The sequence below is a fragment of the Alligator sinensis genome, unplaced genomic scaffold (assembly GCF_000455745.1).
Source record: "Alligator sinensis unplaced genomic scaffold, ASM45574v1 scaffold1102_1, whole genome shotgun sequence".
NCBI lineage: Eukaryota > Metazoa > Chordata > Crocodylia > Alligatoridae > Alligator > Alligator sinensis.
In genome coordinates this window covers 991,662-1,017,926 of record NW_005842342.1, presented here as the reverse complement: position 1 = coordinate 1,017,926, position 26,265 = coordinate 991,662, and the positions used below count along the sequence as shown (strand labels likewise).

At 42.7% G+C, this 26,265-nt stretch overlaps 1 protein-coding gene across 1 annotated transcript in view; it reads right to left on the bottom strand.

Moving 5' to 3' along the window:
* Positions 1-26,265, bottom strand: part of ARFGEF1 (ADP ribosylation factor guanine nucleotide exchange factor 1) — a 104,667-nt gene that overhangs the window by 36,435 nt on the left and 41,967 nt on the right. Inside the window, exons 10-19 of the mRNA XM_025210221.1 lie at positions 22,613-22,847; positions 18,232-18,331; positions 17,953-18,092; positions 17,714-17,822; positions 16,779-16,980; positions 15,453-15,564; positions 12,509-12,714; positions 12,333-12,417; positions 11,351-11,522; positions 3,735-3,886 (exon numbers count right to left, since the gene is read on the bottom strand). Coding sequence (XP_025066006.1) covers positions 3,735-3,886; positions 11,351-11,522; positions 12,333-12,417; positions 12,509-12,714; positions 15,453-15,564; positions 16,779-16,980; positions 17,714-17,822; positions 17,953-18,092; positions 18,232-18,331; positions 22,613-22,847 — 1,513 coding nt within the window. The remainder of the gene's footprint in view (positions 1-3,734; positions 3,887-11,350; positions 11,523-12,332; positions 12,418-12,508; positions 12,715-15,452; positions 15,565-16,778; positions 16,981-17,713; positions 17,823-17,952; positions 18,093-18,231; positions 18,332-22,612; positions 22,848-26,265) is intronic.

The window sequence follows — 26,265 nt, the reverse complement described above, 5'->3', positions numbered from 1 at the left end:
CCAGTCTGTGTCTATCCCTGTCTACCTTGAAGGCTGTGCAACTGTGTGACAACCATGCTTTTCAAAATCAATTAACCCTTGCCATTGCCCTGGACCATTGTTCTAATGCATATCTACTTTACCTATAAAAGTCAATTCCCAAAAGCAAACCTCTAAATACCATTTTTAGCCATCAACTGCCCTGTCCTTGTACAAGAATTAGGGGAGTGCTGGGTCCATACCTGGACCCCCAATCAGTGACTGCCACCTCAAGGGTTAGCATCAGCTGCACCAGAGAGGTAGTGAGACATTTTGCAGCAGTACAACAAATACCTGTCCATACTCTTAACCAGGTTACCCCACTGGACAACCTGGACTCTGGAAGACATTTGACTTTTTGATCAGAACTACTCATGGAGCAGTTCAATTGGGCACAATGTGGGGTGGAGAAAGGATTTATACTCCCTAATCCACCGATTAAGATGATCTCGCATCTGAACAACAGTAGAGATCTGCCATGGTTGCACACAGCTACACATCCCAACTACAAGAAGCTAGGGTTCCCAGGAGCCCCAGCATGACTGGAGTGGTCCCAGTAATAACTATTTATAATCCCCTCAGATTCGAAACAGATGCAGTGGTAGCAAAAGCCATTGAGCAACAGGACCAAAGGAACCCTCTCTCTTACAGGAGTGGAGAGCGACATGGTTTTATACCTCATCCAAACATCAGCCACTCCAGTGGCTTGATGACCCCAAACTAAAGCATACAATCACTAATGAATTCAAAATTACCACCCAATGATTTAGTGACAGTTTTCTTTTTTTCAAGGGACTATGGAGATGGATTATTGGAGATGGCTAAAGAGGACATGACAAAGAACAGTTTTCTTAAAGTGCAGCAAGGGAAAACTTAAGTAGGACATTAGGAAGAACTTTCTCACTTGAGGTTGGTTACTCTTTGAACAGGGTGTGGAATCTCCATCCTTTGTGATTTTAAGAGCAAGTCAGATACAGATACTTGACCAAGATGGTTTAGTTGGGGATGTTTCTGGTCTTGAGTATGGGGTTAGGCTAGAATCTTAGCATTTCTTAACCAGTAGGTCATGACTCAGAAGTGGGTCACAAGAATATATAAAAGGATAGTGAATAAACTTTAAAAATGGATTCTCCTCTAGGCTAGGAACTTCTGTTTAACTAGTTTAAGTGATCAGAAACAGGCTTATACCTGTAACAGAACAGAAGCTCAGGGTACATAAACTAGTTTCAAAATGGCTGAATCTGGTTTAAGATAAACCTGGTTGAATGTAGTAACAGACTTAACTGATTTGGGTCAAACTGGTTTATGAAACTTCTGCCCCAGACCCCTTCCTGGTTCAAGTTAAAATCACAGTCCCCCAGCATCCCAGTATGCTTTGAAGCCCTGGGCAGCTGTCTGCTCCAGCAGAGAAGGGTTGGCTCCACCCTTCTGCTCCCTAGCTGGAGCAGTGAGGGCTGGCTGACAAGGGCTGGGGCCAAGCTCACCTGGGGATGCAGCTCAGTCTGCAGGGGAAATGTGGGGGTAGGGAGGGGGATTAAATGCTCCGTCCCCCTGCTGAAACTTACTGCTGGCTGCAACTGTGAACTATATGTCCCAGAGGTACCTGGAAGCCTGAGCCACTGCAGGCATGTGGCTGTATTTCCCAAATCAAAATTAAATATCTGTTCACTTGTCTTAATTTAAATCTCTGCAGCTTAGACTAACCTGCAAAGACTGAATCAATTCAGCCTTGGACTTTTGGACTGTCTGTACTTAGCTTTAAAGGAGAAAAATGTGGGAAACTGGCTTTTCCCTTGCAGGCTGGCAAAGTTCCAGCTTGCAAGGGATTCCTTGGGGCCTGTGAGGCCCCACACATACCCCTCCCCACCCCATACACCCACCCCCCTGGTCCACACACTGGGGGGCTGGGAGGCAGTGGATCAGGAGTGAGAGGCACTAAGTTAAGACTGGCCATTGATATTTGCAAATGGGCCCTGCTACAAAAAGGGCTGAGAACCATTGGGCTAGATGATCTCCTGAGGCCTCTTCCAATCCTAGTGTTCTGACACATTAAGATTTGACCTACCTGAATTTATGAGACCTAAGATTACAGATTAAACTTCTACAGGTGTAGTTAAATCAGATAACATTTTTGACATGGGTGCCAAAAGTACCAGCTGGAAATTCAAAAGGGAATTGGATCAAAAGTTGAACTGCTTGCATCAATGTTTACTGTTTCATAAAAACAAAAATGCTTCACTAAAACTAATTTTGATAGTTCTGCTGGAAAGCCAAACACTGTTCCAACATCTCATCCACAAGCTCCTTGTATGCCTGCTGACAAAGTTGGTTTATGGGTGGCAATTATTATATTATGAATCTGAATAGTGATGGAGCAGACTTCTAAAACAAAAGAATCATGACACAGAAGTGATATACTTGCTGGTAGCTCACAGTGCAGTATTGTCTCTCTCTCAAAAAGAGAATAGAATATAAAATTGCCATCTTTTAGAAGGGATCAGTATTTAAAAAAAAGTAAGTCACACAGAAAGGGGAAGGTTATTAACTTCCCATTCCTTAATTTGTACTAGCCAATTACAGATTTTTAAAGCATTTATGAATATGTTTATATATCCTAATAAATCACCACTGATTTTAACTATTCTTATATTTGAATTCAAGCATTTAACAGAGCTCATGAGTAAAATTGCATATATCTAACTGTTTGTTCTCCTGAACTGATTAATAGAACTTGGTCAAGAACATAATTTAGAATTAGTCTATATAAGCGGATTATAGAAAATATTACACTTGGGCCTTATTTCCTAAATTAGATGGGGAAAAAAAAGGCTTATGCTACTAGCTTTCCAGATAAGAAAAAACACAAAGCCAAAAAACCCTAGTAAGGTTATAGAGAAGCAACTTCTCACCTATTTTTTTTAATGAGGCACACGATTTCAGGCATGGACAATTGCTTATAATTGAAAAGAAAATGTATACAAAAGAACCAACAGGATCTTTAGATATTATTCTTGTTAGAGTGTTGGATGATAAGAAATATAACCTATAAGACACCAGAATTTCAGGAGAGATAATAAAAGTCTATCAAGTTTTTAAATTACATACAAATAGCTCCAATGATTCCTAGACCATGTTAAATGCTGGATTACTGGCTAAAGCAAAAGTGGCAGAGCCCATTACTGGTAATCTCCCAGCTGGTTTGTAGCTGTAACCTTAAAAAGGGTCTTTATACCAGCAGAAACTGATAACATATCCAACAGCTTTGGCAGCAACTAGGGCTTTGACTGTGGGAGAGTAATGGATACATGTTAAAAATGGTAAAGGGGAAAGAAATCTAGATGGGGGAGCATCTTACCACTAGGGGAAAATAAGCTGAATAAGAGTCAAACAGGGTACCCCCCTTCTTGCAGAGAAGGCTAATAGTACACTGGGCTGCATTAGTAGGAGAGCTGCCAGCTATTCAGCACTGGTGAGGCCACATCTGGAGTCCTATGTCTAGTTCTGCCCCCATGTCTCCCACCTCCCCCCCAATATCTTCAAATAATGCTGTAAAGTAACTTAACTCAACAAACTACTCTCTTCTAGAAATGTTGGGAGACCAAACACAACCTCAGAATGAATCCCTATAGTATTTCCAACAAATTCCCATAAAAGGCATAACACTAAGTTGAGTGTGCATCTCACTAAAATTTCAGTAAAGAACATATGAATCTCACCTTGAACATAGGTCTCACGTGTTCCAAATGTGTTGCACTAGTAAAAGGTGCTTGAACATGGCTTACTGCCTCCATAAGGGCTTTTGCTGTTTTTGCCATTTGTTCCATTTCCAAATTATATAAAAGTCTTCTCTGCTTTTCACTAGCCACACCTGTAAACATTTTTTAAAAACATTTTATTCTGTCCAACAAGTCTCTTAAGTAACTTGTATTGTTATTTAAATGCATTAAACACTTATATTTCAAAAGGTTACAGTATAATAAACAAATTACATCAATTTAATAATCAAAATAAACCAATTAACCTTAAATTTTAATGAACAGAGAAATCTATACATTTAAATGGCAACATAACATCAGAGAAAGTTTCTGACCCGAATTGAGACCTACCCTACGAAGAAATACCAGAAACCAGGTATAAATTCAGCTACTTTCACAAAAGAGAAATTTATAGACAACTCAATACTGCAGGCTAAGATTAAGTAAGAAAAGATCATAATGTATTCCCTTATGAAATACACATTACCAGCAACTTTTTGTGTTGATAACATACAAGGGAAATCCTGAATGCAGTACAATGACCTGAGCCAGAGCTTTGACTTCAGGAGACACCATCATGTATATTCCTGGTTCAGGAATATCCACTGAGCCCACTTGCATGGTATCAAACTCCCATTTCATTTGCTATATCTGAGATCTGGTTAGCTGAGCTCTCAAGTTATGAATATTTAGGATTCTACACCCATAATGAAGAAGTTCTCCAACTTATAGAAACACAATCATCTGTTCAGTAACTACCAACCCCTTACTTTTGAATGGTTCTGGGTACTTCAGTTAAATGGCCTTTCTTGGTCCCTTTGCATATTTTACAGAGATGTAAACATTAACTTCAAGTGCTCTATCCATGTCTCTAAACTAAAATACTGCAGCACACAAGACAAGAGGGTTACAATTTTTAAAATCATGGATTGTTAAGGAAGAAGGTTGGGGTGGAGGGGCAAAGGTGTGGTGGGTATGTGTCACAGGGAGGAGGAGTCTTGGTTTGTTGTTAATTTATCATGTGGAGAAGGGAGCAGAGTAAGGAGCATTATGTGCAACAGAGAGGACCAACGCTGGGTTCATGATAGTATAAAGAAACAATATTCTGTTGAATGTAAACTGCTGTGGTTGCAGGTCACCAAAAAAGATGCTATTTGGGAATATTTTCAAGAAATTCCTGTTCTACTGGGAAAAAGAGGAACAGGTACTAAATATAAACAGTGAAACAAACATGCTATGCCTGGTAGCCCAAATGAAACAACACTATGAAAAATACTTCTCAGAAGGCAATGAACTGAAAGATGGTGATGTGGACATGTCCGAGCCATCTGGAAAAATTGTTTGAAGAGGCCAAGCCAGGAATCCCCAAGGCAAGGATCGAGACCAGTGCTACAAAGAGGAAGCAATGGGTGGCGGTGGTTGGAGACTCCTTTCTGCAGGGGATAGAGGGATCCATCTACCAGCCTGACCTGCTGTCCTGGGAGGTTTGCTGCTTGCCTGGAGCCCAAACTCAAGAAGCCAAGGAGGGATCACCAAGACACGTGTGACCCTCTGACTACTACCCCATGCTGCTCATCCATGTGGGCAACAATGATACTGCCTGGGGTGAAGTTGAGAAGATAAAAAAAAAAAAAAAGACTACAGGGTTTTAAGTGCAAGGGTGAAGGAGACAGGGGCACAGGTAGTGTTCTCCTCCTCCTTCTGGTCAAGGGTTAAGGGCCTGGGCAGGAGCAGAGACATCCTGCAGATCAATGCATGGCTGCATATGTGGTGACGTCAATAGAAACTGGGCTTCTCTGACCAGGGGATGTTATTCCACGAAGGATTGTTAGAAAGAGATGGGATCTCCCTGATGAAGAGAGGGAAGGGCATCTTCACACAGGCTTGCTAACCTAGTGAGGAGGGTTTTAAACTAGGTTTTCTGGGGGTTGAAGACCAAAGCCTTGAAGGAAGTGGGAGAACTGGAGAAAGCAGAAGGAGGAGCAGGCAACAGGGGAGGCCTCCTCATTCTTCCTGAGAAAGTAGGGCAATTGCCTATTACCTCAGGTGTCTGTACATGATCGCAAGGAGCCTGGGATACAAGTAGGAAGAACTGTGAAGGAACTATCATGAGATTGGAATAACAGAGGCTTGGTGGGATAGTTCGCATGACTAAAGTACTGTTATGGATGGGTACGCAATGTCCAGGAAGGACAGGCAGGGGAGAAGAGTTGTGCTGTATGCAAAAGAGCTGTCTGACTGCTCAGAACTTCAGTATGAAACTGCAGATCAGTCTGTCGAAAGTCTTAAGGTAAGAGGGAAGAGCAAGGGTGATGTCACGGTGGATGTGTGCTACAGACCACCAGACCAGAAAGATGAGGTAGATGAGGCTTTCTTCAGACAACTAGCAGAAGTTTCTATATTACAGGCTCTGGTCCTCATGTTGAGCCCCAGCTCAAGTCTGGGATTGTGCCCGGTATGCAAAAGCCAATAAAACCAGGGGTGAAAGTATAAAGAAGATTTATTGCTAGCAATACAAGGTGCAAGCGGAATAATTTCACGTAACAAGCACACAGATTCTTAATTATGAGCATCTTTTATACAGGAGTATTGGACCTTCATAAGCATTCTTGTTTGCTAATTGGTTATAAGGGAGTGACGCAAGGAGTTCTTTACTGAGCATGTCTCTATACCTGTGTTTTAGCTATGTATCTCATTTCCATACATGTATGTTTCATTAGCATACTTTCTCCCCACCTAGGGGTGTGAATCTTAATATTTAAATCAGCTCTTTGCCCTACTCCACTAATTTTATTTTTGTTTTCAAGTCTCCTTTATCTAAGACTGTCTTCTCCTTATCATTGCAATTGAGCATTAGTTACAGAACAGAGACTTTTGCTTGGGCTATGTGTAGTGGTTTCTAGGTCAAACCTAACACTCATGGGGGACTTTAAAATCACCCTGACATATGTTGGGAGGGCAATACAGCAAGTCGATCCAGGAAGTTTTTGGAGACCACTGGAGCCAACTTCCTGGTGCAAGTGATGGAAAGACCAAATAGGGGCCATGCTCTTTTTGATCTGCTGCTCGCAAACAGGGAAGAATTGGTGGGGGACGTAGAAGCAGATGGCAAATTGAACAGCAGCGACCACAAAATGATCAAGTTCAGGACCCTGACAAAAGGAAGAAAGGAGAACAGCAGAGTATGGTCCCTGGACTTCAGAAAAGCAGACCAACTCCCTTAAGGAACTGATGGTCAGGATCCCCATGGAGGCCAGTATGAGCAGAAAAGGAGTCCAAGAGAGCTGGCTGTATTTTAAAGAAACCTTGCTGAGGGCACAGGAAAAGCCATCTCAATGTGCAGGAAGAATAGCAAGTCTGGCAGGCAACCAGTTTGGCTTAGCAGGGAACACTCTGGTGAGCTTAAACACAAAAAGGAAGCTTCCAAGAAGTGGAAGCTTGGACAAGCGACTAGGATGATTATAAGAATATTGCTTGGGAATGCATGGATGAAGTCAGGAAGGTCAAAGTGCAATTGGAGTTGCAGCTACGAAGGGACATGAAAGGTAACAAGAAGGGTTTCTACAAGTATGTTAGCAACAAGAGGAAAGTCAGGGAAAGTGTGGGTGCCTTACTAAATGGGGGAGGTAACTTAGTGACAGATGATGAGGAAAAGGCTGAAGTACTCAATGCCTTTTTACCTTGGTCTTCACAGGCAAGGTCAGGTGCCAGACTACTCTACTGCACAGCACAGTTTCGGGAGAAGGCGAGCAGCCCTCAGCGATGAAAGAACAGGCTAAGGACTTCTTAGAAAAGCTGGTCATGTACAAGTCGATGGGGCTGGATACAATGCATCTGAGGGTGCTGAGGGATTTGGCTGATATGTTTGCAGAGATGCTGACCATTATCTTTTGAAAACTTGTGGCAATTGGGAGAGGTTCCAGACAATTAGAAAAGGGCAAATATAGCACCTATTATTAAGAAAGGGGGAGGAGGAGGAGGAGGATCTGGGGAACTAGATTAGTCAGCCTCACCTCAGTCCCTGGAAAAATCATGGAGCGGGTACTCAAGGAATCCATTTTTAAGCACTTGGAAGAGAAGGTGATTAGCAACAGTCAGCGTGGATTCACCAAGGGCAAGCCATGCCCGAACAACTTGACTGTCTTCTTTGATAAGATGACGGGCTTGGTGGATGCAATATATTTTGATTTCAGCAAGTCTTTTGATATGGTCTTCCACCTAAGGGTGCTGAGGGAGTTGGCTTATGTGATTGCAGAGCCACTGGCTATTCTTTTTGAAAACTTGTGACAATCAGAAAAGTGCAAACAGTGTCCCTGTTTAATGAAAGGAAGGACAGAGGATGCAGGGAATTACAAACCAATTTACCTCACCTGAGTCCCTGGAAAAGTCACAGAGGGTCCTCAAGGAATCCATTTCTAAGCACTTAGGGAGAACAAGGTGATTAGGTACAGTCAGCATGGATTCACCAAGGGCAACTCATGCCCGACCAACCTGATTGCCTTCTATGATGAGATGAATGGCTCTGTGGCTTTGGGGAAAGCAGTGAACTTGATATACCTTAATTTTAGCAATACAAAAAACTAGAACTCTTGGTTCCAAAATTATACCTTTTATTAGAGCAACTGGAAAATGGCAAGAAAATTGTCCTTTTCTGCAAGCTTTCGGGAATCAAAGTCCCTTCGTCAGGCTCTGGGAAAAGTGTAGATGGTACAAGACGATAAAAAGTCCCCATAGGTCAGAAATAAACTTCATTTTTGCACAGAGGGAGTTGAAGATGGAAGTCTGTCCCTCTGGGTCCATGAGAGTGTCTTTGTGAGCTGTGCTGAGTAGCTCTTTGATGCGTTGATCAGGTAGATTTTAGCCTGGCCAGGAGGAGGCAGGCAGCAGCCATGAGGGATACTCAGGAACAAAGAAGAGCTGTACCATCTGAAACTTGCTCTCTCTCTTAAAACTCATGATCAAGGAACTGCTTGCCTCCAGAGGGAATCTCCAACAGCCTCTGGATGATACTTGTGAGAGTAAGCTAACTGAGATCCAACTAGATATATAGCTTGCAGTAACTCAGCCTTTGATCTTGCATCTATCCCAGCCACAGGATTTTGCTCTACTGGATTTCTCTGATATTGCTCTACCCTGTACCCTATTCTAACCCTACCCTCTGTAACCAATAAAGTTCTTTGTGACTGGTATAGGAGACTTATTGAGGGGTGGGTTTAATTATGCCCAGGAGGCCCCTTGGGTCTGTGGACTATGGGAGACTATGCTTTTTGGCCCCCGACTTGGGGAAGTGCCCCAAGTTCTTGTATTGGGTCGAGTACCCATAGGACTATTAGGCCTGTGTTTCCCCAAGGACACAGGACCCAGACAGTCCCTTCTTGGGGTGGTGGCAGCACACATTACTCCCTTTCGAGCCCGGTCCTGCAGTGGGGCTCGAAAGGGGGTCTGCCAGGACTTAGGTGGCCCTGGAGAGACACGTGGAGTACGGAAGGTGGACGGGCGTAGTGAGGTGGGAGGCTCAATGCAGGAGCTCCCCCTACTGGCCCGCCACACTTGCTTGATTTTAACAAGGCTTTTGATACAGGTCTCCCACAACATTCTTTCAAGCACGCTAAGGAAGTATGGATTGGATGAATAGACTGTAAAGGTGGACAGAAAGCTGGCTCAATGGTCGGGCTCAAAGGGTAGAAATCAATGGCTCGATGTCTACTTGGCAGCCAGTATCAAGTAGAGTGTCCCCAAGGGTCAGCCATGGGACCAGTTTTGTTCAATTTTTATTAACCAGTATTTTTATAGCCAATATCTGGAAGATGGGATGGACTGTACCCTAAGCAAGTTTGCAGATGACACCAAGCTGAGGAGTATAGTAGATAAGCCGGAGGGTAGGGTTAGGATTCAAAGTGACCCAGACAATTTGGAGGATTGGGCTAAAAGAAATCTCATGATGTTCAAAAATAAATTCAAGATCCTGCACTTAGGACAATCCCATGCACCACTATAGGCTTGGGACCCATTGGCTAAGCAGCAGCTCTGCAGAAAAGAACCTGGGGATTACAGGGAACAACAGTAAGCTGGACATGAGTCAATAGTACGCAACTGTTGCCAAGAAGGCCAACAGTATACTTGGCTGCATTAGTAGGAGATTGCCAGCAGATCAAGGGAAGTAATTATTCCCCTCTATTTGGCACTAGTGAGGCCACATCTAGAGTACTGTGTCCAGTTTGGGCCCCCCACTATAGAAAGTATGTGGACAAATTGGAGAGTCCAGCAGAGGGTAACAAAAATGAGCGGCAAGCTGAAGCACAAGACTTCTGAATAGAGGCTGAGGGAACTTGGCTTATTTAGTCTACAGAACATAAGACTGAGGGGGGATTTGATAGCAGCCTTCAACTACCTGAAGGGTGGTTCCAAAGAGGGTGGAGCTAGACTGTTCTCAGAGGTGACAGATGAAAACCAAGGAGCAATAATCTCAAATTGCAGCAAGGGAAGTTTAGATTGGATATTTAGAGAAAGAAAAAAAACTCACTAGGAGGGTGGTGAAGTACTGCAACAGGTTACCTAGAGAGGTGGTGGAATCTCTATCCATGGAGGTTTTTAAGGCCTGGCTTGACAAAGCCCCGCCTGGGATAATCTAGTTGGGGATGGTCCTGCTATGAGTAGGGGGTTGGACTAGATGACCTCCTGAGGTCCCTTCCAATCCTAATTTCCTGATTCTATGATTAGTAAAATTTACTGTTTTTTAATCTTTGGTTTGCCTACCACATACTGCAATTCTAAGTAGTAACTTAAGTTCAAATAGCTCAAAACGTTAGCTGATTTCACATAGGCACTTTAGAAAATTTTCCCCAGGGTGACCTGAAATAATTGGTTTAATTGCCTAACCATAGTTCATTCTTCTACCACTATAATAGTTAGTACTATTATTTAATAAATATGTATGTTATATTTTGATAAAGAAAAAGTTTGTATCCAAACCATTAAAGATTTGTTTAATAAACTTTAAGTGCTGGATTTTGAGTATTTAATTATATTCAAGTTGCTATCTTAGTGCAGCTTGACACGAATGAGCAAAGCATTAACCATATAATGAATAATAAATATATATTTTACCATTTTATAGCATACTAAGTTGTAGTATTTCTAAAACTCCAATTAAGTTGGGGGGGAGGGTGTGGGTGTGTGAGTAACACATGGTTAAAGTGCAAGAAAACACAAATAAGTTCAGAGGCCTGAGGCTTTTTCTAGGTCTTAAATTTTAAGTTAAAAGAAAACAGCATTCATTATTCTAACAAAAACAGACTATAAAGAAGTGAACTTATAAAAAGGGCTCATTTGGATTGTTCTGTCTTTACAGATTTCCAAGCATGTCCCATTCTGTATGTTTCTTATTGTGTGCTTTCTTCAGAGTAGGTACTGTGTTAAATGTACTACATGACACCAACACTTCTACTGGTATTGAACAAATGAGCATTACTTACAATACTGGGCCTGAGCGTTGAGGCACAGGAATGTGTACTGATTTGGAAGAGCTATGTATAACATTATGCAACTTGGAAAACTGACATACTACTTATACTTACTTTGTTTACTAGATTTTGTAGGTATTGCCAATTCCTTTGTTTCCTTCATTGAGATCTTCTTTCCTGCTATTTCATTATAGATAGCAGATAGATATTCCTCAGGGAGGTCCTTACTGTCATTGATACCTCTATTCATTTTGATATATTGCTCCTTAGTCATTTTATTCTTTACCTAGAACCCAGGAAGAAATTTGTAAATGTTAGGAGCCAAAAATTCGAATCCAATCAAATTTATCCAACAAGTTATGGATAACTAGTAATTTTTCATTTGTAGATTTTAGAATAATGCTCATCCTCTCAGAAAAGCAAGTCACAAAACTGGCACAGAGACAAGCACAAATGGCTTGCTACTGAAGACTCTCAAGCTATATTAATACATCACATCATACTCCTATTTTGTCCAGAAACAACCTGTTTCTTGGCAGGGCAAATTAGCCCTTAAAGGAGCTCTAAGCTGTTGTGGCGTGATTGCCTCCTGTACCCTGGATAACTCCTTTAAAGTAAATGTCAGGTATCTGTACATGCTGATGCTGATTGCAGAGTAGGCAAATCTTATAAACTTCCACAGGGACAAATATTAATTCTGTCAAACCAGAGAAAATTTAACTTACACACAACTAAACTGTCACCTGCACTAAATAGTACAAAATTATGTAGCTATTACAATAATGATGGTCATTCACTAGAGACCCAAACAAGACCAAAATCAGTCAACAGGCATAGAATTAAAACAGGTCATCTTAACACTGGCTAATCCACTGATTCTATAGACTATGCTATTTATTACTTTATTAGGAGCCTTAAATTGAAAAGAAGGATTATATACATTATTTAGAAGCAGCATAGATACATGCTACTAGAATTCTTACACTAGTACTGGTACAGATTTGAACAAAGTTATTATAAATACATTGCCACAGTTGTTGAATGATTTCATGTTAAGCCACAGAATTTCTACGAAAATATATTTACAGCAACATACCTGAGGGCTGTGAAGATCTGTTGTTAACATAATAATTGAATAAGCCAAGACATATGCAGTGTCTGCGCTAGCAAAGAGTGTTTGCCTGAAAAAAGCAGAGCAACAAGATGTTACCAATTCTAACTCATTACCCATTTTCACAAAAGTATGAAAATGTAAAAATAATGTTTGTGTACCCTTGGTTACACTCTAGATATCTAGCAGCAAATTTCTCCATTAGCCGATCAATTTTCTGTGCTTCTCCAGGAAGGCGAAATCCCTCTAAAAACATGCGCAGAGCTGAAACAAAATCCTTCCCTGAAAAGTCATGTTGGTCCACATATGCATACATAACTTCTTTGTTAAATTTATCGTTGTCTCCCAGGAACTCCCCAACCTGAGTCTAAAATGAAGATAGAGACAAAGATAGAGTCCCAAACAATATAGTGCACTTATTTTCAGAAGACAAATATTAAAAAAACAAAACAAAACAAAAAAAAAAAAACTTATTTAAAATGACCTTATGCATGGCATGAAGAAACTTTATTCTTCACCTAGCAATCACTGTCAACCTTTGAAATATTGAATTTTTCCCCTGACTTATGACTAAATCATCCCATCACAATAATCTCCACTGTTCCCATGAAATGAATGATCATGTCCAGTGAAAGAGCGTTATGCTTAATTGCTGAGCCAGTAAGGGCTAGAAAGGAAAAGGTGGACTAGCAGTATCTGAGGACTGGAAAGAATGGCAAATAGATTTGTTTACCATCAAAAACAACATTTCTTCAGAACAACTCACTGGTTTCTAAATAACTATTTTTAATCCCACACAATTTACCAGTACCTTCTGCCTACATTTTTCCTTCTCTCCAATTTTGTTCACTCACCATTTTGCACCACTTATGCAAAACTGTGACTGGACTACATAACATTTATCTAGGATTATCAGCTTTTATTATTTGACCTCTGTTTTTCTGTATTGAAAACAAATGATAAAAGCTTACTAAAATTTCTTATTTCCCTACCTAATTATGAAAACAAGTGTTCCTTCTTTGTGATGGCAATAAACCCCTACTGGGATTTGGAGGCAGGGTAAAAATGTTCTAAACATTTGCACAAAAGGGGAAGTCTTTAGATCCCTCCATTTCCTACTCCTGCAGTGAAACAGAGCTACTTTAAACAGCAAACTTGGATGCAAAAAAAATTGCTTTTGCTGGCTGAACACACTTCATGAATTTATATTAGTATATATTTGCATTCCTGTTTGTATTCCTTGTTGTGCCATAACAGATCAAAAGGAGGAGTCCATTTATAGCACGCGACCAAACGGGCGGTCACGTACAAAAGATTATGTATTGCTGAGCAAGTTAGTCTTTATGACAGACTTGAGGCGGGCAGAAGATTTCATACTGGATTGCAGCCTGCAATTGATAAAGCCAAAGGTGCTATGAATCTATCCATTCCCTGATCTCTTGCCTTCTAATGTCATAGATTTACTCAGCCATTTGTAACTCTTCTGTCCAAGATGAGAACTGACAAAACTGTACAGTAATCTGGACTAGCACCTCATTTAAATCTCCATGGGCTAAATATGTGGAGAAGGCAGGTAAAGGGACAAAAATCTCTGTTCCACCAGAAATAAGGGCAATACATATTTGTGCTACTTTTCAACTATCCAAAAGCATTAGACATTTTATTGTAAATGTTATCCAACAAGGGAAATATAAACTGTTGAGGAAAACAGTTTATCACACTAAAAATAACTCAGTATTTTGGAGAAAGGGATAATGAGATTTGGCAGCAAACTAGGTTCCATGCATTTAGAAGCTGGTCAACATATACATAAACTGAGCACTAGAGGTGCACCGATACACTGGTCCATATCATAATTGGCACTGATAAAAGGAAAATTGACATTAAATCGACAATTGGGTTTTTCTGGCTGATGTGGCCAATAATGTTGCTGATAAATCCTGCATGCATGGGCACAGCTGCAGTGTGCATGCAGCTTGGAGAGCAGCATCTGGCCAGTAAGTCTGTTGGGGGAAGGGAAATGGGGGGCGCAGATCAAGGCCCCTGTGGTAAGGGAGGGAGTGGGGCTGGGGCTGCAGCAGGGGCAGGTTCTGCCCAGCTGGGGTGGGGTGTGGGAATGAGCCATGAGTGGCTCATCCAGAGGGCATGGGGGAGCGTCCCACTACTGCATGCACCCCTGAAGGAGGCATGTGCCCCCTGGATCTGTGCGCGGGGCAAAGGCAGGCTGCCAGCTGCAGGTTGGGGCAGCACTGGGCTCTTCCCAGTGGGGGGTTGGGGCTGTGTTTGGAGTGGGCAGCAGAGGTGCTGGGAGGGGGGCTATAGTTGGGGCTACACCCACCCCAAAGTTTGCCCCCCAACTCCCCATAGCCCTTCGCTCCCAGTGCTGCTGCTGCTGCCACCTTCCACGAGTACAGCCTCGGTCCAACGCCCCTGCCGGGAAGAGCCGGGCACCACCCACAGCCAGCCCTCATCCTGCACACAGATTTGGGGGGCATCTGCCCCTCATGCCTTCCCCCCAGGGGTGAGCAATCCCTCCCCCACTGCTCCCTGGATGAGCCACTTGTGGCTCCATCCCCTACCCTAGCTGGGCAGTGCCTACCCCAGCTCCATTCCCTCCCTCACCACAGAGGCCTTGACCTTCCCCCCCTCACACCCCTTTCCCCCACCCCCCCACACAGACTTACCAGCAGGATGCTCTTCTTCAAGCTGCTGGGCTTGCATATTGGCAATCAGATCGGTATTGGCTGATATGGCTGGTTAATAATTGGCCGTCGGTATCAGCCCAAAAAATCTTTAATCAGTGCACCCCTACTGAACACCTTTTTAGGCTCCTAATTTAATGTTATAGCTATGCCTAAAGTCACAACATACACTATAATAAGTTAGACAAACACTCACTGGGCCAGTTCAGATACACTGGCCATTCCCAGCCCATATCCACTCAGTCATTTCACGTTTGGGCACAACAGGAGGACACAGTGGCCTCCTGATTTGACCTTTCCAGAATCACAGTCCAGAAATCTCAGCACCTTTTTCCTTTTGCTCTTTTATGCAGTCACATAGGTACCAATATAAAATACAGATATTTGAAGTTAATTTCCTTACTGAGTCTAGTCTCTCCTCTTGGTGTAAAAACTGGGCAATATCTTCAGGAGTAGTGCCAAGCATTCCTTGTTCTTGCAAGTACTGTATTCCTCTCTTTGGTTTCTTATTAAACCTGAAAAATTGAAGTCAACATGAAATTAGAATACATGACAATTTTACCTAGGTAGCCAAGGGTCAAATTCACTCGTATCATAAGTGACATGCCAAAAGCAATTTATGACAGTCAAGTTTACTCTGATTTTATTACAATCAGTTAAAGCATATATAGAGCACAATCTATTTAATCAGTCAAATTGTAAAGTCCCAGCTGTTCCTTTAAAGACAGGGGTTTTCAACGTTTTTTGGCTGATGTACCCCGGCACCAGTCAAGAAGCACGGAGTCCCCCGGCAGCTGGTCAACAAGCAGGGGGAGGGAGGGAGGTGCTCTGGCAGCTGATCAACAATAGGGGAGTTCCCTGCACACCCACAGCGGCAAGAACAAAAGTACCTGTGGCCCTGCCCTGCGCTTCTTCGTACCACTGCTGCATATCCCCTAGGGCCTTTCCAAGTACCGGCTGACAACCCCTGCTTTAAGATTTCTCACAAAGATTGGAGAAAATCAGGCTTCAGCAGCAAGTAGGACCTATCCCATCTCTTTCATCAAGGGATGTTCTTTCAGCTTTCATGATTACTTTTTGTTCCTATCAACTGCTAGCACAATACCCAAGGTACTCTGCCAAACAGCCCCCTTAAAATGGACTAAAAGAATGGAATTCGTTGACACACACAAACAATGGAATTGCTCCCATATAGAACAATAGAAAAAAAATTCCCACAAGATAGGAAATCAAACCATTTCTCTTCAACAGCTGCAAAATATCCAAGGCCCCAAACCTGTCTGTAACCATGGCAAACCACTGGACAAGGGAACTGGGCAGCTCAGGAAGCCTGAAACCTTGGAAGACTTGACAGCGAGACAACCTGCAAGCCTGAGCTTAAGGGAACCCATTGGGTATGCCACCGAACATTTGGAACAATTTTAGTAAGTAAACAGATTCCATAACCATTCTATTTATCATATGAAATCTAACATACTTTAATTCCAGCATGAATTTCTTGTTCTTCAGGCTAAAGTGGTGGAATACTTAATTTATTTTCATTCAGTTTAGAAACACAAAGTTGCTGCCAAGCTTCAGCGGCAATACTACTAGTACTCAACTACTACAGGAAGAACTGCTATGAAGAGTGGAACTGTTAAATGTGGGGAATGGAAGAAAAACAGGAATCCTCATAGTTCCAACTGAAACTGGGAATCTACCATCCCATAGGTGGAGAAAGGACACTTACAAATCTATGCCTTGTTCTATTATTTCCTTTTGCTGTTTTAAAACCTCAAATTGCTCTGGGTTGTCAGTGCCAGACATCTGTGTACTATAACTGCCAATTCCTGATGAAGCTGTAGAGTCCAGGGAATTTAGGCTACCATATCTGTTAATTGTCTCAGGGTGTTTAGTTTCATTACTCTCCTGTTCTATGGGCTTTTCTTGGCCTGTAAAAGAAAAAAAAAAGTTTTCCTGAAAGTCAACCAATCAGTAAAAACTAAAAATAGTTCCAGTGAATTTATTTTTACACTTTTTCAGAAAGCTTCTTACAGAGTTCTACAATTATAAGCATCTTCATTGATACATTTACTGTTACGTAAGAAGACACTTTCATTAATTTTGTTTGGCCCAAGAATCTAAAAGTAAGTAGGGAATACCAAAGAGGATTGCTCAGTTAAAGTGAAACTGAAAACCTTGTTTTCAAATACAAGTAGTGTTTCTAAATAGAGAGCAGTTATCTTACCAAAACAATGAGCTGCACTTAGGATAGCTGCCTGACTGCAAATAACCAGAGCTCTAACCAAATTCAGTGAGGGCCCTGGGTAATAAGCGTTTTTGAAAACTGAGTCATTTTAGGTGCCAAACATTAAAATACCCAGTTTGAAAATGCCGGCCTTCCAGGACATGTTGCACTTTGTTGTACAATGAGTTTATACAACATATATATATATATATATACACACATACTCGTAACAAACCATATTTGGAACATAGGATCTTATACATTTCTGTGAGTATCAGGTGCAACTGCCAAACCCTTGAGAAGTACCAGTTGCATATGTAACTGGATGGACCAGGTTGCCTTGTGCAACCCTTGTTAGTTGCACAAACGCAGTGATGCTTCTAAGCAGCACATCTTTACTAAGTGCCAAAACATAAGAATGTCAGTTACCATCTTACCAAGAGTTGTCTGAGAGTTGGGATTTACATACTGATCCTTGCTCCATTCCACCATACATTTCAAGATAGATACTAAACATTCTAGTCCTTTCTTTCTCAAGCTTAACTCCTAGAAAAAAATAAATAAATAAATAAATAAAAAAAAATGAACAGACATTTTAATGTAATAAAACGATTGTGTCACTTTTAAAATTATCAGTCCCCCAAAACTCATAATTTGTAAAGGTTTAAAGTTTTACCTGAACATTAGTCATGCCAAGTTCTTGGCTGCCTCTTCCTTGAGCAATTTTTGACAAGTCGTTAACTAGTCTTTCAAATATGTTTGCTGCATTTAAATCACAGTCATAGTTTACGTAAATGTCCACTACACTCTGGGCATCTGTAATGATGAAATGTATATTGACTGAGCCCGTCAGGTAGCACAAGAAACAATTAAGATTCCCAAATGAGAGGTATTTACAGTTACAGCTCATTTTGCACACACAAAAATACAACTAAAACCAAAAGCTTTTTAATACCTGCACATATCCTTGTCAGCGTTTGTATAACCATCCATTTATGATCAAATGAGCTAGTAGATGTTTCCAAGATATACAGGAAAATTTCTTTGAAGAAAACCTAGCAAATATTCAATGAAAAGAAAAAAACAAACCACTTGTTAAATAAAACATTTCAGCCCCAAAGGCCAACATTCTGGTTTGCACAAGAGTGAATGTATAGGGATAATATATTAAGCAGTTACTTGGGGGAGAAAAATATTTTCACGTGATTAGTATGTTTTACATCTTAAAAGGGATTAAAAATGTACGGTATACATTTAGGACTCTAGATCAGTGGTGCCCCACAGGTCAGATGGGCAGTGCTAAGTCCTTTTGAGGGCTGGATCCAGCCAATGGACCCGATCTAGCTGTGGGAGGGGTGCACAACCTGACCTCTTTCCATCCATCTGGGGTAAGATGGGGCTGGGCAGAATAGCTCTAACCTGGACACGTTGGTGGGGGTGGGAAGGGAAGCAGCCTAGTCCTGGTCCCAATCTGGATGCATAGGGCAGGGGCAAGGCAGCCCCAATTCAGAAGTGGGGGGAGGGGAAGAACAGGGCACCCTGGTCCTGATCCAGACATGAGGGAGGGAGGGGAGGGGAGGGGCAGGGCACAAATCAACCCCAATCCAGGTATGTGGATGGAAGGGATGACAGCCTGACTTAATCTAGACATGTGGGGGTGCCCTAGTCCTGATCCCACTGTGGCCTGGGTGAAGCTAGAGCCAGCCAAGCACTGCTTCCACCCATCCCTGCTGCCAAGTTTCTGACCCGTGTGGGAGCCCCACAGGCTGGATGTTATGATCCCATGGTCTGGATTTGGCCTACAGGCCACAAGTTGAATACCCCTACTCCAGATAAAAGTTGTCTGAGAGAACACTATGAGAAAGTTATATTTTTCTTGCCCATCAGATTATCCCAACTAAAAATCCAGCTCTTATTGGATTAGTTTGGATTCTGAGTAGAAACAGAAATGTTATATCAAAAAGATCTCCTATGAAAAAGTAGGACCATCATGAGACAAGGTAAAGGAAGAGAATAATTTACAGCTTCAGATGGTGGAAACTACTACGTTGCAAACAGTGCTTGCAGGAAGTGACATCAGGAAGCACATTCCACAAATCCCCGATTACAGTGTTAGGAAGACCCTCTTTGCCACAGATCCCCCAAGTGGTAAGGGTGGTAGCAATTCTGTTGTATGAGGCTAGCTCTTATTCTTCAAAACCATTCTTTCATCTTTCCTTAACCTAGAGTGTCAAGCTCCTGCCAGACCCCAAGCCAGATCCAGACCACAGGGGCTCCTCCCAGGCTAGATCTGCGGCAGCCACATTCAGGCAGCAGTGCGAGTCTGGGGGCATACTGTGGCGTAGAGATGCGTTTAGGTACTTCAGAGACAAGGCCATGCATTGGCAAGGAGCCACATATGTATAGCAGTACAGGCAGGACTCTGCCCAAGCAGCAGCATGGAGCCAGGGACGTGCAACAGCATTAAACCATGTTCAACCAGAACTCCAGGCACCCTCGAGCCCCAGGCTCCTCACTGCCGCACACCCTCAACTCTACAAGGCTGTGAGCTCAAGGGCATTCCATGCTGTTGCCTAAATGAGGCTCCTTCCAGCCCCATGCTCCTGGCTCTGTGCCACTGTTGTCTCACATCCCGTCCCTCCCCTCCCCCAGCACGCAGTTCTGGCCTCCTGGCAGTGGCTTGCAGCAGTGCAGAACCAAAGGTGTGCACTTTTGTGCCCCACCAGACTACCTATGGGATGGATGCAATTGTTCTGTAAGCTATACATGATACCCCTGCCTCAATCCATACAATTGTGGAGCAAAGACCTTTGTCTTCACAGTCACAGAGATCCAAAACAGAGCAATCGACTGGATAAAATAATGAGCTTGGGACACTGAGCATGTTTCTTACCTACATGCGAAGAGCATCAATAGGCTATGACATGATTGGGGTGGGGGGGACGGGACACGACCATGCTTCACAGGGGCATACCAACAGAATAAGAAGGAGCATTGCTGATTGCTACCCCTGGAAGAATCACAGCACATGAGTGCCAGCAGCTGCTAAAGTAGCTTTTATGTGGACAAAACCTTTATATTTGTAAACTCTCAAAATATAAAATGCTGCATAAGACTGCCCTGTTATTGTGTACTTGTGAAATTTCACCTCTTTAATCCATTGTCAGCTACCACTCCTGCCAATGAACTATTTTAGCATTTTAATAAGTCACAAGTCATCTTCAAGATTCTCTGCTTTCTGACAAACTCAAGTGCCCAGACTTATTGCTGACTTTGATTTTTCAAAAAATTAATACTGCTTGTTCCAAAAGATTTAGTCCATGCTTTTTCATGTTATTAGCAGACTAAACTTAAGGATAAGGGTATTTTTCCTTTAGGGAAGGAATGTTTCTTTGGGGGAAAGACAGCAACAACGTTGTCTAAAATGACTGATGGCAGGCAATTTTTCCTAAGGGAGCTTGAACAAACTGAGGGTGAAGATCTTTCCCGTATAGGGCCTTTTAGAGGGCAAAAGACCCATACAGCACAATGGTCTTACTGTTCCAGATAAGAAGAACTTATTGAAAACCATGCAGGGAGGACCATGCAGGGAGGATTAAGTGGGGTCAAGCACTTAATCTTTTCTGAAGCTTATGTTATTGGATAAAAAGTATTACTTTCAGGTATATTCCCAAGTATGTTAAAAAGCACCCACAACACTTGATAGATCTCCTTCTACACAACAGCCATAGGAATTCTCTACTTTACCCAATACACAAACAGTGCAAAAGGTGAATGATTAACATTTGCTCAGAACATGTCCTTCGTCAATCCCTTAATGTGCTTTAGCTTCATTCTGAATTTCTCCAACAGATCTACGTGCAGTAGGCCACTTTCTGGCATGTAACTCAAAAGAAATTCCCCTGCCATGGGAAAAAGATTAAAGTACCAGAACTATGGACCAAGGTTTGAGATATGAAGTTAAGATGAGCTTTTTTTCTGCCTTCTAAGGGACTCAGACTGGGACTTAGGGGGCCACAGATCTAATAAACTGGAATTTCTACTGCAGTGGCTACACCTGTGCATTCATAAACACAACAGGCTTAAAAGCTTTTGGGGATGCATTAATTTTCTGAAAACTATGTGATACTTTTGTACATACAACTTGCAATTTTCCCTCCCAAAACTCAGCTGCTTGAAATAGTGCTGCACATTGTAACTGAGGAAATAAACATAACAGCTGTGTCTGCTGCTTAAGCCTCTGCCAGAGGAAAGTGACAGTAAAGCTGCATACAAGGCTCCCTAGCTGCTGGCTACAGATACTTTCTCCTTCATCCTCAGAGAGAGAGATTTTCAAGGGAACATCTTTTTGCCTTTATTCTGCCTTTCAAAAAACAAGTGCATATTTTATTTGGAGGCAGAAATATTTTTATTCTCCTTGAAGGCAAGACTGCAACTAAGACCTCCTTTATTTCTAGTAAAATAAGTACAAGTCTGGCTCCTTCAGCTATATATGGCTGAAATTACTTCTAAAAGGAGTCTTAAAATGTCATCTTTCCTAGATAAGCACAAAACAAAGATGAATGAATTAAATGCTCCCAGAGCATAACAACTTTCTGGCCTGGATCTGGCAATACTAAACTCCTTCAGTTATGGTAAAGTAACACCAAGCCAGTAATTCCTTTATCCACCAAAGGAGAAAATCCTGAATGTCTTGAAGAGACAGTATAGCCATATTGCTCAAGTGGACTGAGCCTTTTCATAATTAACCAATCAGAGACTTCAGTCTTATGCTTTGGATAGGTGCCCAGTAATACACAGCTTAACAGTTGTAAGAATCATCAAATGCTTTCAACGGGGTTAAGCCTTTACAGATATTATTGCCTCCTGCAGGGCTTATCATTTGTCCTCTGGCAAGAAAACTTTCACAGCTGTTGTGTCTATCCAGACTTTGATAAATTCCACTTTTATTGGTAGGATGAAAATGGATTTTTCTTTGTTTATGCCCCAAGGAGTGAAACAGTATATACACCTTAGAGAGCTGAGGACACCAGAACACACACAGAGTTTCTGCTTGCATTACTGAACCTGGCTTGATACGAGTTTATATGCAGAATTTTGCTACTTTTGAATCCTGACACCATCCTTTACATTCATTTTGTACCAAAGGGGAGAGAAGGCCTCTTTGTTAGAAAAGGTTTTACCAGTCTTTTGCCAGGGAGCCAGGATAGAAGAGAGAATCCTGGGAAACAATACCCTTAGAAAAATTCACTATTTCTGTGACTAAGCTACATGCACACATCCACATCCACACCCACCCACCTTCCGTTCAACTCACTGAACATTATAAAACATACCTCAATCTGCATCTTTAGATGCGTTTTAAAGTTTGAGAGCAGGGTAAGGAATATGGAAAGTGAAAGCTCAAAAACTTCTGGAACAGATGAGACTCCATTTTTTGACAGTGCAACACAAAGATACTGCTTAATAGCATTAATAAACATTTCATTTGTCCTGAAGACAGGTCCTGCATTCTGCAGAATGGACAGAAGCAACTGCAATGAAAGAATCTTCGATCGCAGCTCATGTGACCTGAAATGAAATAATATATGCAGCATATGAACAAGTCATAGGTATGTACTTTAATTTTGTACAGTTATTTTGTCTAAGTCACATGAATAAAGCTCCATTTTAAACACTACTTTATCTTTATAACAAAAAGTAAGAGAAAAAAATGCTTATTTTTTACCAAAATCATTTAACACTTGTCAGTCAGGCAAAAGCATGATTAATCTTATCTTGGCTTACAGAGAATTCTTCTCCTTCTCCAAGTAGACTGGGAGGATCTCTCTCCCAAGAAAAAGAGAACAATAACAGAAGAGAGACTTACTCTTCTTTCCTCCCTTACTTACACTCCAGCAGCAAGGGGAAAAAACCCCCCAAAAATCTAGAGGAACAATACATGCTGCCCCTCCTCCAGCTACCAAATATTATCTGGACTATTTGGGTTTTCTAATCACTTGACATTTTAGTTTTCTATATGCATACATCATGCCATATAGTCAGTGATCCTGTTAAGATGTCACTTACTCCATTTAAAAGAAGTCAGAATACACAGAACACTAAAAAAGAAATATTGCAATACTTAAGCTGGAGGAAAGCAGAACACTTGTATCACTGACTAAACGGATACTCAGTTTTGGAAAAGCGAATGCAGGAATTCTCACACTTTCAAAACCCCATAAAATAAATCAATCAAATCAAGAAAGTAATTATTATTATTATTAATAATTTTTTTTCAAAAAAAATTACCCCCCTTCTATACAGCACATAGGAAAGGGCAGTTAATCGTATTTTCCATAATACTCTGGAAAACAGACAAGGAAGTGTTAGAAAAAACTAATATACTTTATTTACTCAAATACAAGATGAGGGTCTCTCCCCAACTTGGGGGAGACTGCATGGTGGGGGAGGGGGAAGTTGCTGTGGCAGTTTCCCCTGGGCTCCCCCCATGCCCTGGGCCAGAGCTGGAGCCAGAGCCACCAAATGGGGGGCCGGGACAAGACAGACAGTTTTTCACTGGAGTGCTGAAAAAAACTGTAATGTCTACCTTGTAATGTACTAGAGTGCTGGCATGCCAGAAAAACAAAACCGAGGCAGGGGGTACATGGCAGGATGCACTGCATATTAATATAGTTAATAATCACTGCTGCTCTAATAAATGTTGCTTCCCCCCGCCGTAAATACCATGTTTTCTAAAAATTCTAAACCTGGTTACAATAACGCTTCATATACTACCTTTGTTTTTGTGTATTCTTTCTTTGTTAAGGATGTTGTGAGAGAAAGGGAGAGAAAAAAAAAGAAGAGAAAGAAGATGTATCCCTCACAGCCCATGTGTCTGACCTCTACAGACTGTGGCTTGGGCCTGCTGGTCCCAGGCAGCATCTGGTGGAGGGAGGCAGTGACACCCCAGCAGCAGCTGCCAGGGCCAGGGTGCTCAGGATTCCCCATGGTCCCAGAGTGGGAGAAGCCTGGACCCAAGGCCAGGAGGGAAGGCCCAGCTGGGACTCGCATAGAAAGATGCTCCATCCCACCTGGGCAAGGGCAGCACCAGGGCACCAAGCACCAGGGCCAGGCAGCACGAGGATAAGCAGGCACAGGGAGAGATGCTGCAGGCAGACCGGCCGGCCCAGTCAGGTCCTTGGGAAGGTGCCAGCCGGAGGAGAGCACGGGCCGGGCAAGAAGCAAGGGCTGCCCTAGGGCTCTGCAGACTCAGGCTGCAGCGGGCAGGCAGGGGTGCCCAGTGGCTCCTGAAGTGGGGCCTGGCCTAGCCCACGCAGCTCCACTGGGATGGGCAGCAGCCACCCTGCCCGCAAGGGGATGCTGGCTGGCCAGGGCAGGACACCAGACTCAGTGGGCTCCCGGCTTGGCCTCCCTGTATTCCGGGCACAGCGTGAGTGAGCCCAAGCTGCCCCCAGTGCAAGGGTCTGGCCACAGGAGCCCCCCAGGCCCTGGGAACAGCCGCTGTGAGCAGCGCTCTAGGCCGAGTCAGCTGGGAGCTCCAGAGCCTTCCACAGCACCTGCCCAGGCCCCAAACTTGCCCACCCGCAGCAGCCCTCCAGGGACCGGGGTCAGCCAAAAGCAGGCACCGCCCCTTCCTCTGTTCTCCTGACTCCACCCCTCGTGCCTGCCATGGTGCTGGGTCCCATGGCTGCTCCAGAGAGCAGAAGACTTACTGAAAGAAAGGACATGTTTTAAGTAAACATTAAATGTTAACATTTACTCCTGATGGGTACCGCTCAAATCTAAAGAATGCTGGAAAGGCTTTTTCCCTCCCCCCCCCCCAATAGCCTTGGACTAGGAGACAATGGTGTGGTCAAAGGTTCTCTTAGGTGCTTTAGATCTAAAAACAGCTGGAGGTATTTTTTTTGTTTGTTTGTTCATTTGATTGTTTTTAAATACTCTGTAAATGCATCTCAGAGAAGGAATACAGAAAGGGAAGAAAAAAAAAAAAATCAAATGTGCTGTCTGGATATAAATTACTTCTTCCACAATGCTCTACTGAATTAAAATATGTTCCCATTATGTTATTTTTTAATCATGTGATGGGGTTAGTAAATACATTATTTCACTTAAGACCTTGATTATATTTAGTTGAATTTTAAACCTTCAGTACACAGAAGTATCCTCTTCCTGATCACAAATACTGAAGTATCAATGCCATCCTTCCCTAACACATGAGAAGTTTGACTTTCCCACTACAGAAAACTACAACATCCCTAGAGGACTATCTAACAGATTTTGGAAGTGGTTCATGAAAGATACATACTGCCAAAGTAGTAGATTTTGGCCACAGATCACATTTGGAGTGCATTTAGGAAGTATTTCAAAGACTATTTCAGTTTCAAAATAGGCCACAGATACCAAATTAAATAATTAAGCTCTCTGGGAATGAAGGAAAATATTCATTCTAATATTATAAAAGCCTTAGCCCGTCTGTCTGTCTGTAATGCTTTATTTGCACTCTGATTGGGTGTCTTGGCAGCCAATCACAATGCTTACTGAAACAACCAGCGTGCTCTACACAGACAGAAGCAATGTGAAGACAGCAGGGACTGAGGGGCTGAAGCACTGCTGGCCTCACCCCAATGCCCCTCAGTCCCTATTGTCATGGCAGTGCTGTCCCCGCCATCCACCAACAGGGCCTCCCACCTTCTCCAGCCCTGCTCCTTGGAGGCAGAGGGGGACGGAGGGGGGAAAACGGGCCAGGACACAACACGGCGGGGGGGGAGCAGGGCCGGACGCAGGGCTTCATCCTCGCCCACCCCTCCTGGACCCTCAGTCCCCACTATCATGGCAGGGATGGCCTGGGACGGCAGAGCACCGCCATGATGGCAAGGACAGAGGGGATAGAAAGCAGCTGGGGAAACTCCAGATTAGACTTCTCTCCTTTGCCTTCTCCCCTTCCCATCCCGTGTCAGCAGGGAGTTGGTAGAGGGGGGTGGAGAGC